The sequence below is a fragment of the Sylvia atricapilla genome, chromosome 20, assembly GCF_009819655.1.
Source record: "Sylvia atricapilla isolate bSylAtr1 chromosome 20, bSylAtr1.pri, whole genome shotgun sequence".
Classification (NCBI taxonomy): Eukaryota; Metazoa; Chordata; class Aves; order Passeriformes; family Sylviidae; genus Sylvia; species Sylvia atricapilla.
Window position 1 is genome coordinate 965535 of NC_089159.1, and position 17194 is coordinate 982728.

At 53.0% G+C, this 17194-nt stretch overlaps 1 protein-coding gene across 3 annotated transcripts in view; it reads left to right on the plus strand.

Annotated features, from left to right (window-relative positions):
* Positions 1-17194, plus strand: part of CALN1 (calneuron 1) — a 136597-nt gene that overhangs the window by 66358 nt on the left and 53045 nt on the right. For all 3 annotated transcript variants that reach the window (XM_066333112.1, XM_066333113.1, XM_066333114.1), the window contains one exon: positions 9314-9457. In XM_066333112.1, the coding sequence (XP_066189209.1) occupies positions 9314-9457 (144 nt within the window). The remainder of the gene's footprint in view (positions 1-9313; positions 9458-17194) is intronic.

A 17194-nucleotide genomic window follows, 5' to 3' on the forward strand; every position in this document is an offset into this window, starting at 1 on the left:
GGGATATTGGAGAAACAAGGAGTGGGAATTAATGCAAGGGATGCAGAGGGTGGCTGCCCCTGGATCCCTGGCAGTGCCCAAGGCCAGGCTGGACACTGGGGCTTGGAGCACCTGGGACAGTGGGAGGTGTCCCTGCCATGGCTGGGGTGGCACTGGGTGGGCTTTGAGGGCCCTTCCAACCCAAACCACTGCAGGATTCCACGAAATCTGCTGAGAGGAAAGGGATGAGAGGAATGCTGGAGGTGCTGCTCTCATCCCACCTGGGGGAATTGATGGAATAAGAAGGAGTATTTCACTGTGGGGTCAACTCTTACGTCCTGAGCAGACTCAGCAGGGCCCAAGGTCCTTCTCTGCTCTTGAGTAAAGCCACGATAAGGCCTTATTAACCTGAGCTTAATGGGAAGTTAATTAAAGGCAGAGGGATTGGCAGAGCAATGGAAGGGCAGGGAAACCTGCTGCAGGCACTGCTGCCCTGCTGGAGGGTGAGTTTGGGATGGGGAGGAGGATCCCAGCTCATCACCTTTGTCAAGTCAGATCTCGGGGTTTGCTTGTAACAAATGGTCCCGTATGGGCAGTTCCAAGGACATTATTCCAAATGGCCCGGGAATACTGGGCAGGAAAATTCCAACAGAGAGAGCTCAAAGCCCAGTTAAGACTCTGGGAAGTCCAGGGAAGGAGCTGCACATGAAGGGAGAGGTTGTGCTTCCCACTGGGCACAGACTGAGTGGTTCTGTTGGGAAAACTACAGAACTCATTCCAGTGAATCGGGGCAGGATGCAAATTCCATCCATCAAACCTGGAAACAATCCCAGGTGGCTCCTGGGAGAGTGAGAATGTGAGGGGATGTGAGGGATGTGAGGGATGTGCAGGGATGTGCAGGGATGTGAGGGATGAGGGATGTGAGGGATGTCTGGGATGTGAGGGATGAGGGATGTGAGGGATGTGAGGGATGTGAGGGATGTCTGGGATGTGAGGGATGTCTGGGATGTGAGGGATGTGAGGGATGTGCAGGGATGTGAGGGATGTGAGGGATGTGAGGGATGTGAGGGATGTCTGGGATGAGGGATGTCCAGGGATGTGAGGGATGTCTGGGATGTGAGGGATGTGCAGGGATGTGAGGGATGTGCAGGGATGTGAGGGATGTGCAGGGATGTGCAGGGATGTGAGGGATGTCTGGGATGTGAGGGATGAGGGATGTCCAGGGATGTGAGGGATGTCTGGGATGTGCAGGGATGTGAGGGATGTCCAGGGATGTGAGGGATGTGTGGGATGTGAGGGATGAGGGATGTCCAGGGATGTGAGGGATGTCTGGGATGTGAGGGATGTGAGGGATGTCCAGGGATGTGAGGGATGTGAGGGATGTGAGGGATGAGGGATGTCCAGGGATGTGAGGGATGTCTGGGATGTGAGGGATGAGGGATGTCTGGGATGTCTGAGATGTCCAGGATTTGCGGGATGAGCGGGAGCTGGAGTGGAGGAGGCTCAGGGAGAGAAGTTCTCTTCCCCTGCTGCTCTGTGGAAGGGGGATGGAGGAGAAGGTCATTTGCTGTTAGGGAGAGCTGTGAAAGGGAGATGGAGCTTTCTTTGGAAAACAGTGGAAATTCATTCCCTCCTCATTCAGCCTTTTAGCAGCAGTTTCTGGATCATAAACAAAAGTCGTAGCATGAATCTGGGATTTATCTGCCTTGTAGTGCTAATCGTCTTCCAGTGCAGGCACTTACTGCTGCTTCTTCTTCTTTTCTTTTTCCTCTGTTCCTTTATTTTCTCTTTTTCTTTTTTTCTTCATTTTCTTATTTTTATTATTTTTCTTCTTTCTATCTAATTTTCTAAAACTTTCTCTTTAATTTTCTTTTTCTGTCTTATTTTCTTCTTCTTTGCCCTTTTCCTTTTCCATCGAGGCTGGATAACACGTTTTTCCCTGACCTTGCACATCCTGGGTGACAGAACTGCAGGAAGCCTCACAGAATTCCTGGCTCTGGCCACTCACCTTGGGACCAGCTCCAGGCTGGGGAGCAGAGCTGGGGAGGCCCCGGGCCCACCCGGGGCAGGGGAACTCTGGGGCATTTCCGTGGTCAATACCCATGGCAGGGAAACCCACGAGGGGCCTGTGCCATGCTGTGGAATTCCCTGGATTTGTCTGGGTGTCTCCTTTCTTGCAGAGGTTTTGTGTTGGCAAGTCACAGGAAGGGTCTCTGTGGTGGAGCCTCAGCCAGCGTCCCTCAGGGTCACACAGTTTGCACCAGGGGCCCAAAACCCCATCTGGAATGGGGCTGTCCCCACTCCCACCCCTGCAGGGTGACAGGGCTTTGCAGTGGATGTGGCACAAAAAAGCTGATTTTTCCCCAGGGAGCTGAGCTGGGCCATTGGCTTGGGCAGCTCCCCCATCCTGGTGCTGCTGGTTATAACTCCAGGGCTGTGGGTGGGTGCCCAAAAAACCCTTGGGAGTCTCTTGGGGAGATGCACAGAGGCAGGGAGGCAGCAGGGCAGCGATCTGAGGAAAGGTTTCAAGCAGTGACTGACAGATGATGAAGCTCAGAACATGAGCCCTGATGTAAAAATTCCTATGGAATCATCTGTGCAGGAACAGGAAATTAATGGCAAGAATTAACGTAGAATCATTTGTAAGAATCAACATGGAATCACCTCTAAAAATTACCTTAGAGTCACCTGTAAGAATCAACATGGAACCTACAGTAGACGTTAATATGAAATCATTTGTTGGAATTAACAAGAAATCAACTGTAAGAACATGAAATAACCTGTAGGAATCATTACCATGAAATCCCCATGTGTTTTATGACTGCTGCAGCGTGCACTGAAATATTTGGTAAAGGATACCAAGACTGAAATATTTGGAATACAAACGTTCCCAGCAGGCTGGAAGAGCTCCCTGGAGGCTGAGGTTGCTGCAGCTGGAGATGACGGTCACCAAAGCTGCCGGGGACACACAGAGCCCCATTCCCCCATGCTGCAGTCGCTCCTCGCCTCTGCAATTCCCTGCTCATTGTGGCTAAATTCCCTCATATCCATTTGTTCCTACACCAGTGGTGCTCCCCACCTGAAATGGCTTTTCCCTGTCCCTGGAATGTCTCCTCCCTCCTCCTTTTTCCTCCCAGGTGGAAATTAAAGCCCTTCCCTGTGAGGGTGGGCAGGGCTGGCACAGGGTGCCCAGAGCAGCTGTGGCTGGATCCCTGGCAGTGCCCAAGGCCAGGCTGGACACTGGGGCTTGGAGCAGCCTGGGACAGTGGGAGGTGTCCCTGCCCATGGCACATGTGGCACTGGATGGGCTTTAAGCTTCCAACCCATTCCAGGATTCCATGAGCTGAGTCCTGCCCTCCTCTCTCCTGGCATCTGCTCCTCTCCAACCCCTTCCTCACTTCCCTCATTCCAAGCTGATCCCTCAGGCCCGCCCTGGCCCTTTCCCGGGCACCGAGGATGTGACTCTTCCCCAGATTTGCAGCAGGGTCCCTGCAGCCTCCCCCGCTGCTGAGGCTGAGCCCTGCCGCTCTCCTGCAGGGAGCTTTACAGGGAAGAGTGGACGATGCTGTTGTGTAAATCCCTCTGACCCCTGCAGGACGGCAGTGCTGCCCTCCCAGCCCGCCCCCGAGGATCGCAAATCCGTAAAAACCTTCCCTTTGAGGGCGGATCGGGGAGCAGCAGCCGTCCTTCTGTCCTGCATTTCCATGGGAATGGGGCTTCCCAAAGGTCACCTGGAAACGTTCAATGCGTTTGGGAGCAGAAGCACCAAAAATGTCTTTTCCACAAGTTTATTTTTTCCCCCGAGGAAGGGAGAGATAAATAAAAATCTGCCAAATTCCATGTGAAACAACCCCTCTGGGCACAGGGCAGGCTCAGCCCTGAGTTCTGAGCGCGTCCCCGGCTGTGCCAGCCTGAGGAGCACCGGAGTGTTTGTGCCTTTGCCATTCCCGTGTTCCTGGGAGCCGCTGGAGCACCGCAGCCCTGTAAATCCTGCTGCTTATTCCCCTCCAGCGCTGCTCCTGCCGGGTTTGGGGATGCTGAGAGGAGCAGAAGCGGCTCCGGGGACACGGCAGAGCTCCATCCGCGGGTCCTGCGCTGCTCCCATCCCATCCCAATAACCAGGGGAAATATTTTGACACTTCCCATTGGAATACGCTGAGGGGGGGCGTTGCCATTAGATAAAAACGGGGTTATTTTGACACTTCGTTGCAATTTGCGGCAGGGAGGAAAAAAAAAAAAAAAAAAAAAACCCACCCAAAAAAACCCAAGAGTGAGAATAGCAGATGGAGGGCTGGAAATTTCCATTTTTTTAGCCGTAGTAGTTCCAAGCCTCACTCCCCGGTTCACTCAAGGACGAGCTGCTGGCAGCTTTCAGCTCGTTCCCTCCGTGCCGGGGGGCCCAAAGGTGCTCTTAAGGACTGCGAAGATTCGGGGCGGTCTTATCTCAGTCTTATCGCACTAATGACCGCTGAGGCCGGGCGGGATAATTACACCTTTACCGTGGATTTACACCCCAAACCACCCGAGCGCGGCCAGGGGGTGTGATGGAATGAATTCTCCAGGGAATCGCTATTCCTCCTCCTTCTCCAGGAGACACAACAAAATCCCGATGGTTGCTCAGGGAAATCACTGGACTAAACCTGCCCGGGGGAAGGTGGTCGGGTTTATTTTATTCCCGGGAATAAACCCATTCCAGGGAGCAGGAAGGTCGGGCAGGAGCAGGGAGAGGGCTGGGGAGGGAAGAGCTGGAGCAGGAGCAGCGGAGGGTGGATGAGGATGGATTTGGGGGAGTTAAGCACTTGCCGGGCTGAGTGTCAGGGTGGGGCTGTTTGTGCCCTTCAGAAAGGTAAGGAAGAATCCTCCTTTTCCCTGGTGCTCCCCTCCCTCTCCCGCAGGAGGGGGATTGCTTGGACATGTGCTGGGTAATCGGGAAGCCGCAAAGTGCAGCTGTTCAATGGGAGGAGAGAGAGGGGATGAATTAAAAGCAAACACATCTCTCCCCTTTCCCTGTACAGCTCTGGAATGCTCAAATAACTCCGGGAAAGGGAGTGCTGTGCTCTGGGCTCCTGTGCCACAGAAATCTTCACACCCAGGGAGAAACGTCAGGATAAACTCGTGGGAAACCTTTCAGACCCAGCTCTGCTCCTGCTGCCTCAGCCCCTTCTGCCCCCAAACCCTGACTGATCTGTTCCTTTCTCCTTGCTGGGCTTTCACCCTTCCAGTTCTTCCCAGTCTTAGATCATTTGGAATTTAATTCACGTTGTGGCCGCTGCCTCTTTGAGGTCATTAACGAAGGTGTTAATCAGGATGATTGGGTGGCCAGGGTTGGATGGGCCTTGGAGCAGCCTGGGACAGTGGAACAAGATGAACCTTGGCCCCTTCCAACCCAAATGATTCCAGGACCCTGTGATCCCATGGAAGGATGAACTTCCTGTTCTCTGATTTTTCCTGGCACCTCTTCTTTTATCCTTTTTATCCTCTAATACAGTTCTGTGTCAGCTGCCCACATTTGGGAGTAAACGAAGACACTACTTAGGGAAAGATGAATGAATATTGGGATTTCTGGCCCCCCAGGGAGGGGCAATCCACACGTTTGGTTTTCCCTGCTGCCATCCAGGCTGGGCAGGGGGAGAGGGCAGCTCCTGGGGCAGCAGCACCTCAACACCCTCCTCCCTGTGATCCTTAAAGACAGAACAGGGCCCTTCTGTTTTGGATCAGGGCAAAGCATCCCTGTGGAGACACTGGAATGGGGAAGACCCCAAAGCTTCTCCCAAGCCCTGGCAGTGTCTGTGGAGAGACTGACTCCATGGACCACATCCCCCCGCAGCTCTGAGCCAGGAGCATCTGTTGCCATGGTGACTTGGTGGGGAAAGTCATCTGGGGAAAGTGCTGCTGTATTTTTAGCTTTGGGTAATGAAATGTAACAGCTGGAGAGGAAGGTGAGGGGCAGCCAGGGGCCACAGGGCCCTGGAGCAGGGTTTGGGAGCAGGGCTGGGTTCAGGGAGGGTGCTCAGGATGGGCAGCACCTGCAGGAGCCTGAGAATAACCCCTGGGAAGAGAAGGGGATGAGGAGGAGCTGTTCCACGGCAAGATAAAGAGGAGGTCACACTGCTCCCTGTACAGTATGTTCAGCCTATAAATAGCTCACATCTACCTCTGCACAAGTGGTATTTATAGAGTGGGGAGGGGAAAAGGCTCCGCTTGGTGATGGGAGGGGATTTGGGAAGGATGCGCCAGGCTTGGGCAAAAGTTCAGGTCTTTGAGAGGAACAGAAAGCCCCAAATGCGGGGGAGGTTTCTGCTCTGCTCAAGGCTCAAAGATTGGGTGCTGTTAATGAAGCTTTTGGGATGGGTGTGCCTGGAGAGGGCCCTCAGCTGGGACTGCTGTGTGGACATCCCACAGCAGAGCCCTGGACACGTGTCCTTTACCCCTGGCATTTACCCCTGGCATTTGGATCAGTCTCATTGGCGCGTAAACTTCTCCAGATTCATGTTGTACTTCCTAAAATCCTCCCCTGGCTCCCTGCAATCAATCTCGCTCTTCTGCCTTCAGCTGTCAGAAGTTTGTTTTTTCCCCATTAATTGATTTGGGTGTAATATTTACTGCACTGAGCTCTCAGGACCTCACATGAAAAGAGATTTCTCTGCTGCTGGCAAAGTCTGATGGGATTCAGAGATTCATTCCTACTCCAAAGGCTCCTGGAATTACGAGCCAAAGCTCTGAGCAGCCTCCCCACCTTTCCCTCGCAGCAGTCTGGGCTGGCAGCGACACAAAGGGAATTCAGCTTCAGGAAGTCACAGCTGATGGAAACCTGAGCCCAGAGCGTGGAGATGAGAGGTGGGGCCCAATATTCCCTGGAATGAACGGGCTCTGCATCCCTGGGCTCTTGGGCTGGATTACAACTGATCCCATCTGTGGAGATGAACACAGCCGGGGGTAGCAGCAGCCTGGGAAGTGCCTGGCCCCTGCCCAGGGAATTACCCGGGCAGGAAGCTGCCCATGGAACCGGGAGCAGTCTGGTGGGGGCAGGGGAGGGGCTGAGCCCGGGTGAGGTGCTTTAGAAGCAGATTTTGAATTGTAAAGCTTTAACTAAAACTCAGCAAAGACCACCAGAACCATTCCTTGGTGGGCTCTGATGCTCCTGCCTTTCTCCCAGGAACATCCAAAGGCTTCCTGCAGCCCCTGTGCGGGCAGCCCCTGGGCACAAGGAAAGGGGGGTGACTCTGGCAGCCCATGGAGGACTGGGAATATTTTCCTTAAAGCCAGAACAACTCCAGGCAGGCCAGTTCCTGATGGAGAATGGAGAAGTTTTTAATTAGTTTGGGTTCCTTTTCCTAAAAAACCCTGCTGAGTTTTACCTCCCGCTTCTCCAGTGAAATGATTTAAATGCAGGTGAGACTCCTCTGAGCAGTTGCAGGGGCCCTGGGGTGTTCCCTACATCCCCATTCTCAGAGGGAGAGGATGGAGCATCCCCTGATTCCCTCTCCAAGCACGGGGCAAAGACTGCATCACCAAAACTGAGGAACTGGCACCTTTTTCCCTACTCACCTCCAGCCTTTCAAGTGAAACAGGCTCCCAGCTGCCGAAAGGTTAAAATTTCTCTGGCATTTGCAACAGGCAGATCTGAGGAGTTTGGGGCTGAGAGTTGAGAGGCCTGTGAGCAGAGACCTTGAGGTGGTGGATTATGGAATCATGGAATGTCCTGACTGGAAGGGACCCCCAGGGATCATCCAGCCCAGCTCCTGGCCCTGCACAGATACCCAACAATCCCACCCTGGGCATCCCTGGGAGCTCCTGGAGCTGTGGCAGCCTCAGGCTGTGCCCATTCCCTGGGGAGCCTGGGCAGTGCCAGCACCCTCTGGGGGAAGAACCTTTCCCAAAATCCAACCTGACCATCCCTGCCCCAGCTCCAGCCCTGCCCTGTCCCTGTCCCTGTCCCACAGAGCAGAGACCAGAGCTGCCCCTTGGTGTCTCCCCTCACACAAGTGGAGAGAGGCTGCCATGGGCTGGAGCAGTTAAAAGTCAAAAAACAAACCAAAGTCAGATATCAGGAGCTGAGCCAGGCTGAGGACAATTGATGGAGGTGATTCCTTATGTTCCATCAGTATTTTTATTGATCTGAGGCTGTTTAGTGCTGTAAAAACACTGTAAATTAGAGAAGAGCTGTGAGAAGGATCTAGAGACAGAAATCATCGAGGGTGACAGCAGCAGGACGAGAGGAAACAGCCTCAAGTTGTGCCAGCAGAGGTTCAGGTTGGATGTTGGGAATTATTTCTTCTCTGAAAGGGTGGCACAGGGAGGAGTCCCTGGAGGGGTTAACAGCCCTGGGGATGTGGCAGCTGGGGACAAGGGGCAGTGGTGGCCTTGGCAGTGCTAGGTTAAGTTCTTGGACTCAGTCTTGGAGGGCTTTTCCAGCCTTCCCAATGGTCCTGTGTCTCTGATCCTGGGATGTCCCGTGTGCAGTGGAACTGTGGGACTGCACGGAGGTTTATGGGTGTGCATTAACATTTCCTGATCATCCTGCCCCAGCATGATCAAATATTCACAACTGACCTTGGAAAAGCAACAGCTGCTGCTTCTGTGCTCAGCACCCACCGGGTCCTCCACCACAACAGCTCCTCTGGGGCATCTTCACTGAAGGCTATGGCCATGGGCAGTTAGAAATCACGTCCTTTATTGCATGGCTAAGTCAGTGCCACGAAGGCAGAGTTGTTACCGTCCCAGCTGGTAACAGAAAGCCTCTAACACAGAGTCTTAAGTCCCAAGCAAAAGCAGCCACATCAGCAGAGGCCTCAGTAATCTGTGTCCCGTGACAACATCAGTACTAACAACAGCAGCATCAGTGTTTTTGTGAGTCCTGTGTGTGTGTGTTCTCAAAGTGGTGCTTTTTTATTCTATTTTTAGCCAATTAAGTTTTTAGCCAACAAGTTTTTTTACAATAGTGTTGGACCTATCCTTAGCCAAAATTGATATATGAAGGAAAATGCAAATTCTTACAAAAATTCTATGTGTGTAGCTCTATCTGTTCTATCTAGCAGCGCTGCATTATTTTTGTTATGACTAGAGTTTAACTAACTTTGCAAAAGGCAATGTTACTTGAACTTTAAACCAGGCTTTAGGGCTCCTCTTACTAGTTAACACAGGCACTTAAACCCCTCTATTTCTTTAAAACTAAACTTGCATTTCTACCTCATGTCTGTGTGTATTTATGTATTTTAGACTTCCTGAAGGTTTTAAGTCAATCCTCACACTTCTGGGCACTCCTGGGCCTGTGTGGATTTGGCCCAGGGGGATTCATCCTCCAACACTCCTCCTTTCTGCCTTCCCTCCACAGAGATCCGTGAGGCTTTCCGGGTGCTGGACCGGGACGGGAATGGTTTCATCTCCAAGCAGGAGCTGGGCATGGCCATGCGCTCCCTGGGCTACATGCCCAGCGAGGTGGAGCTGGCCATCATCATGCAGCGCCTGGACATGGATGGTGAGTCCTCACGGGGCTCTGCTCTCTCCTGGGGGATCCACGGGGGCTCTCCCTGGGCTCGGCAGCCCTCGGATGCAGATCCAGCCATTCCTGGTCACCAAGGGAAGGGTGGAGAGGTGTAGGCGAATCCACGGACAGCTGGGACAAGGAATTCTGCCAGCCTGTATATCCTAGAACATGTGGGTTTATTGCAAGGGTAAAAAGGGGGTAAAAGGGTCCTGCCTTCAGCCACCAGCCTGGGCTGGAGGGAGTCCCAAAGAGAGATGGAGAGAGAACAGCAGGGGGAGAGCTGAGAGAGAGCAAAGGGCAGGGGAGAGAGCAGGAGAGAGCGAGAGCAGGGGGAAGAGGAAGGGTCAGAGAGAGTGAGGTCTTTGTTACAATCCATTCTATCTCCTTTTGTGATGAATATTCTAATTTTCAGTGACCAACGAACACAAGACACAAAATCCTATAGAATCTACATACAGCCTATAAGAACTACTATATCACCATACTGTGTTATATTTTAAACTCTAAAAACTACTCTTTAAGCTTCTGTTTTGCTGCATTGACCTTTGGATCTCTGAGCCAGCAGAAAGGTATTGTTCAATCAAAAGAGATTCTCCTTCAGCTAGCTAAGCCATTGTTTTCAGGTTCTATAGTAACTAAGACTCAGTATCCTACAACTCAAAGTCAGCTTTCATTTCTATTTTGATTATAGGTTTCATATTTTCAGAATCTTTTGCTAAGCAATCATATTTATAAGGTTTCCCTGATTCATCTTCCCCAACAGAGAGGGAGCTGGGGAACTTGGCTTTCCCCATGCAAAAGGAAAGGGCAAGGTGAGATGTGAACCTGCCGTGGGTAATGCTGGAGATCAGGCAATCCATGGATGGATCATTCCTTGTGGGATACAGCTGGGTGAAGACAGAGCAGCTCAGATCCCAACAATCCCACCCTGGGATCCCAGGAGCATCCCTGGGAGCTCCTGGAGCTGTGGCAGCCTCAGGCTGTGCCCATTCCCTGGGGAGCCTGGGCAGTGCCAGCACCTCTGGGGGAAGAACCTTTCCCTATATCCAACCTGAGCCTGCCCTGGCCCAGCTCCAGCCCTGCCCTGTCCCTGTCCCACAGAGCAGAGCCCAGAGCTGTCCCTCAGGAGCTGTGTCCCCTCACACGAGTGGAGAGGGGCTGTCATAGCCAGGATGGAGGGGGATATTCCACATGTGAAAAGCAAAGTCAGAAGCTGAGCAAGGTTCAAGGTGATGGAAGCAACTCCTTTGACGCCATCACCATCATGGAATATCGCGCATTGGAAGGGACTGCCAGGATCATCCAGTCCAGCTCCTGGACCAGCCCAGACACCCCAACAATCGCACCCTGCCCGGAGAATCTCTGCCAGGCTCTCTGAACCTTTCCCTGGGCAGCCCGGGCCGGTGACCCTGGGAGAGGAGCAGGTCCGCACCCAGCAGAGCCGCCCAGTCCCGCCGGAGCCGGGAGCTCTTCGGACGAGGTGTTCATTGCTCTGCAAGAAGTTCTGAGGGGCGGAATCATTCCGAGCCCAGCCCTGCTGCGAGAGCTCATCAAACAATTACTGAGGGAATAAAAGCAACAGAACCCCCATTAGCGGGGAGAGGGAGATGCAGGCTCGGGATGCTGGAGCCGGGGATTTCAGCTGCTGCAGAGCTGAGCACAACGAGCAATTCCCTTAAAATGTCCTTGGCGAGGCAGGAGGGGACACCTTGCTGCCGCCAGGAGCGTGGGGGAAGCCGGGGGCAGCCGCAGCCTTGTCCCGGGGCCGTGGCACGGTGGAAACCCCGAAATGCTGCCAGAGCAGGCTGTGGGGCTGGAGGGCTCCGGGAGAGCCGGAATCCTCGGGGACACCGCGGAGCAGAGCCCGGGGAGATGGGGCACTGAGACCCTCCTGGGGTTCCCCATGTCCCCCGATTGTCACCAGGGAGAGGCAGGGCTGTCACCCTGCCCAGGAACTGTCACCCTGCCACGGTGTCCAGCAGGGAAAGAGCTGCAAAACCTGGCAAGGAAAGGAGATGCCTTATGGGAATGATCTCATTCCATAAAGAAAAGGGGAAAAAAAGAATCCATCACTTTTAAAAGTGTTTTGTCCCAAAGTTGTTGTTTGCCCCTTGCCCTGCTGGGCTGGCCTTTCCTGGCAGAGAGCGACTTGGGCTCAGGTTTGGCCGAGCCAGGCTCAGTGTACTGCCAGCTCCTGGGGTCTTTTCCCGAAATCCTGAGCTTTTTTAGAAAAAGAGTGCTGGGACTTGGCTCCCAGTTCTGATTCATCTCCAGTCCTTCCCTGACTCTGGCAGACTTTGGCACCGTCCTGAGCAGACTGCTGGTGTGGAGGGACCCGAGGTGGGGAGTGGAGTTAAACCTGGAATGATGGAAGTGATAAATTCCTGCTGAGGCTTTCCAGGGAGTTCTGTGGGCTTTCTGCAGGGATGGGAGCTGATCCTCCTGTTCCACATCCCACCAGCTCCAAACTGGTTGTACCGGTGCAGGGCTGGAGCAGGGCTTTGGGGCTGGAGGGAGGTTGTGCCAGGGGAAGGTCTGGTGGGCCGTGCATTTTAAAAAGTCAGGGAATGGGAAATTCCTGAGGCACTGAGCAAACAAAGAGGGGAATGTTCTGTGAACGATTTGCCTTGCCTGTAAATTGAATGAATGCTGTACAGCTTGAATTTATATTATTATGGCTACTTTCTCTCCAATGGATTCTGCACCTTTTCCTGGGATTTCAGCTATGGAGTGAGAACCAGCAACAGCTCCTGGTTCCTCTCCCACTGGAAAAGGGCATCAGTGAGGAGCAGGGCAGGAATGCTGGCTGTGCCCAGTCCACCCAGGAACAGCCTGACCACCTTCCCACATATTCCTGGGGAGGGTTGCTGAGTTTTCCCAGGTTTTTGCTCAGCATTAGATGGGTTGGAAGTTCAGATGGATGGATGGAAGGTCACACTCAGGGAGGAGTCTCCAGTGGTCAGGAGAGACGGGGGAGGTGAAATCCTCTGCACATCTCTGGCACATGCCATGAGTTATGATGTGCTGGCACATGGAGCAGCCAGACATCCATTCCTTCCTTCCCATCAAAACTGCTGCCAGGGCCTGAAAATGAGGTAAGAAAATTGGCAGGGCTTGGGATTTAACCTGAGCCAGCCTGAGCAGCCCCAACATCCAGTTCTCATCAGCACACTCCAGTGTGGCAGAGGGGCTGCCTCTGCCAGGGCCAACTTCACTGAGGGCTGAGCAGCTGGAGCTGGGCTGGTGTCCCTGTTCTCTGCAGGGATGGAGGGAGCAGGATTGCCAGGATGGACAGGGGGTCTCAGAGGAGCATCTGCAGTATGGGGACAGGCATAAAGTGACCTGACAGCTGGGTGTCACCTCCTGCCACCGAGCCAGGGAATAGCCCTGGGAATAGCACGGGGAGGGACACAGGGAATGGCACAGGGAATAGCACAGGGAAGGACACAGGGAGTGGCACAGGGAAGGACACAGAACATGACACAGGGACAGCTGCTCCCAGGGCCACCGTGTGCAGCTGCTCAGTGACGCTCTCAGAGCTCACTGGAGCAGGAAGGAAGGGATGCTCCATAATTCAACCATAATCCATCACTTTTGGGGTTAGGGAGAAAACACTGCTGGAACTTGAGGAAAACCAGCCCTGGCACAGCTGGGATCTGGGCCAGGAGCCCTTCACAGGTGTCACCTCTGATGCCTCCATGGCTGCTGAGGGCTGCCAGCACCTCCCCGCACAGGACATGTCACCAGCCTTCCTGCAGAGGGCACAGGCCAGCACAGGTCACCAGCCAGCAGCCTGGCACTGCCAGAGCGCCCAGCAGTGCAGGGAGGGGCTCTGCCCTCAGCCCCTCTGCATGCCCTGATTTCCTGGGAACATCCCACTGCTGCCACCCTTCCCTGGGGGCAGGAGCACAGCAGGGCTGGGGATCCCCTGTGTCCCTACAAATCCCTTCCCTGGGGATCCCCTGTGTCCCTACAAATCCCTTCCCCGGGTATCCCCGGTATCCCTACAAATCCCTTCGCCAGCTGTTCTTCCAAACCTTTGCTGAGAGCTTGGACAGCACTGCCAGGCCTGGCATGGAGCTGTTGGGGTGTCTGTGCAGGAGTTGGATTCTCTTACCCCTGTGGGTCCCTCCTAACTCCAGGCATTCCAGGATTCTGGGATTCTGCCAGGGATGCTTCCCCCAGGTGCAGAAACACAGCTGCCATGGGGAAAATTGTACAGCTGGGCATAAAACCCCCTCAGTGATGGAGAAAAATGGGAATCTTCTTGGAATATTTCAAGGTCTGTTGAGAAATCTTAATAAATCCTCAGAACCCTCCTTGTGTGAACTCCAGGAGATGTTGTGGCACTGGGATGGGAAGTGCTAGGACAGGACAGAAAGAAAAGATTTGCAAAAGTGTTTCTCTTTAGAGAGAGGGAGGTGAGGGCTGGGGGTTCTGAGATTCCCATTATCCCAAAGCTTTGTTTGGGAGTGTGGGACTGTTCCCATAGAGATTGGTGGTGGACCTGGGCACCCCTCTGGGGGCTGTGCTTCATAAGGAGCCAATATTTGATCTGGAAATATTCCCAGAGATCAAATCTGATCTTCTTTCTGTGGATTTTCCTAATTTTCAGCCATAATTCTGCATTTCATGGACACAAACTGTGAGAGGGGTCCGTGCTTCTCTCTGCAATCTGGGGAATGACCTGGAATGTTCTGCCTGCACAAGGGAAGGGAAATGTTTCATACATTTCTGTGCTGGAAAAACCCATTATTTGTAAATTCTCTCAGTTGGCAGCCACACTGATAAAAACGCTGGGAAATGGCACATGGAATGTGTGGCCTTATCTGGGATTCCTCCTCTTTAAGCAGGATTTGCCATAAAAGAGATAAATGTGTGACTTAAGTGTCACAAATTGTTTCGTTGGGATTTTTATCTGAGGAATAAAATGAGCACTTGGTGCACTAATTAGAGGAGCAGCTGGACAAATAACTCCAGGCTACCACAAGAGGGGGGAAAATCCACCCCTGAATGTCAAATTATTTATTGAGATGAGAATAGGGAGTATTCTGATGAAGCAAGAGTTGAGTTGGTTTCACCAGGGACCTGCCTGGTACCTCTGGGACATTCTGGGATGGTGGCATCCTTGAGGGCCATGCAAAATTGGGGGAATCTCAAATTTAAATTCTGGAAGAGTCACAGAATCACTGAGGTTGGAAAAGGTCTCTAAGATCATTGAGTCCAACCATCTCAGCAGTGCCAAGGCCACCACCGCCCCATGTCCCCAGGTGCCACATCCCCAGGGCTGTTAATCCCCTCCAGGGATGGGGACTCTGCCGCTGCCCTGGGCAGTGTCAATGCCTGACCTGGGAGAAATTTTCCCAAAATCCAACTTCTCCTGGTTGTTTCCAGAACAACCTGAGGCTGCTCTGGATGTTCAAACCCAGGCAGAAGCGGCATTTGGTGCTGTGGCTTGGCGGCCAAGGTTGGACCTGATGACCTTGGAGATCATTCCAACTTCAGTGATTCCAGGACTCTTCCAGAACTTCAGACAGAGATTCCCCCCCCAGTTTTTCATTGCTCCCAAGGATGTCACCTCTCCAATTTTGCCACTACAGGTGACACATCCCAGAATGTCCCAGGTTCTCTCTGGAAAGGGAAGGAGTGCCAGTGGCACACACTCCAGTGTGTGATGTCCCAGGTCACCGTGTCCCTCCTGTCCTGCTGTCCCTTACTTCCCCAGGGACAGTGCTGTGGTTTGCCTGCCTTGGCCCTGGGGGAGGGAGGGACACCAGAGCTGGGCACAGGGATGGGAATGGTCCAAGGACACGGGCTGGGACATTTGGAGACAGAGCAAATCTCTCCTTCAAAGATGAAGTGTGCAGCCTTCCCCTGGGACAGGCAGAAGGCAAATTCCTTGTCCTTAGGCATGGAGAAATCCCAGGATCACAGGATCATTAAGGCTGGACAAATCCCAGGATCATTAGGTTGGAAAAGGCTTCCAAGATCATCCTGTCCAACCTTTGATCAATGAAATGCTGGCTTTGGTCCACAACCTCAGCCTGAGCTGCCCTGGTGGGACAATGGTGACATTCCCAAGCTGGAAACATTTTCTCTCCTTCTTTTGTCTCTCCCGTTTTTTGTCTTCCAGTTTTCCTGTAGTTTTTTTACAGCTGTGGATGTTCCTTGTGTTTCAGCACGAAAAGAGCTGGATAAAATATTTCATTGTATATCTCAATATAAAATGTTTTTCAATATAAAACAGCCCAGGCTGCTGAAGGGGGACCAGGAACCATTTCTGGGTTAAAATCAGAGTTCAAAGGAGTCAGAGAATCCCAGGTCTGGATTAGAAATAACCTTAAAAATCATCTCACTCCATCTCCTGCCATGGGCAAGGACCTTCCACTTGCCCAGGTTGCTCCAAGCCCCATCCAGCCTGGCCTTGGACACTTCCAGGGATGGGGCAGATGGGTTTTGATGGATTTTGGGTTTGTCCTTTGATCTCAAAGTGATTTTTCAATGTGAGAAATGATCCAGCCACATTTCAGCCTGACTGTCCTTTAAAATGTGTTGCTGAGCTGGGAATTTTGGGCAGCGGGATGGATTTGATGAGACTTGTCTGGATTTATTTGGGCCACTCTCCCCATGTCTGCTCTCATTTGGACAATGAGGATTATCACATTTTATCCCATTCTGTGTTCTCACTGCAGAAATGAGGAGTAATTACAGCTGCTGCTGCAGCCTGACAGATCTGCAGCTCAGGAGCAGCAAAAGGTTCATCAAATTACACCAAATTATATCAAATTATACCAAATAATATCCAGCCCTGCCTTTGCTGGAGTGCAGCCCTGCTGAAGGGATGGCACAAAAGGAAGCCCTGAGCTGCAGCCCCCCTCTGGAGCCCATCCCTGCTGGGGTGCACCTGAGCTTTGCATCCTTGCTGCATTTTATTTCATCCTGAAATGCAGCACCTCGGGATCATTTTGGCTTCCCAGGATGTGTGTGCCCCAGGGAGCCCCCAGAGCCTTGCTTTGAGGAGCTGCTGGTGCTGCCCAAGGTGTGTGAGCTGCAGCCAGAGCTCTGCCCTTCCAGGGCAGGCAGCAGAGCTGATGGAAGTGCTGGGGAGTCTGGGGTGATCCCTGATCCATGGGACAGAGCTTAGGCTTAGGGTTACATTTAGGGTCAGGGTTAGAGTATGGGTTAGTGTGAACCCTCATCCCTGCTCACAGCTCAGGAGCTGGCCGGGTCTGCACAGACCTGTAGAATGGCTTTGCATGTCCAGGGAGGGGTTTCAGAGAGGTCTGGGGGCTCTGGGCCAGGCTTGTGGCACATCCCCCTCAGCAGCCCTGCAGGGCCATCCCCTGGGGACATCTGGTGACAGGGCTGGTCCCTGGGCAGCCTGCAGCTCCCTGCGGACAGTGAGGAGCTGGCAGGGGTCTTATGGGGATTGATTTCTTACTGCAGTCCCTTTACTTGGACTTTTCCTCCTTGTTTGAGTGGCTGTGCTGGAGCAGGGAGAGATTCCTGTCCTCCTCAGTCCCTGTCTCCTGGGCAGACACCGGGAGTTCACAGATTGATTGTTAATGGGGAGCACACCAGCCCTGTGGAGCTGCTCCTCCCCTGCAGGACAGGCCATGGTGTGGCAGAGTGAGGAACTCTCCAGCTCCTCTGCTTGGTGTGGGATACAGAACCCTCCCTGCTCCACCCTCCTGGGCTCTGCTGGAGGCTCCAGCCCCATGGAAATCT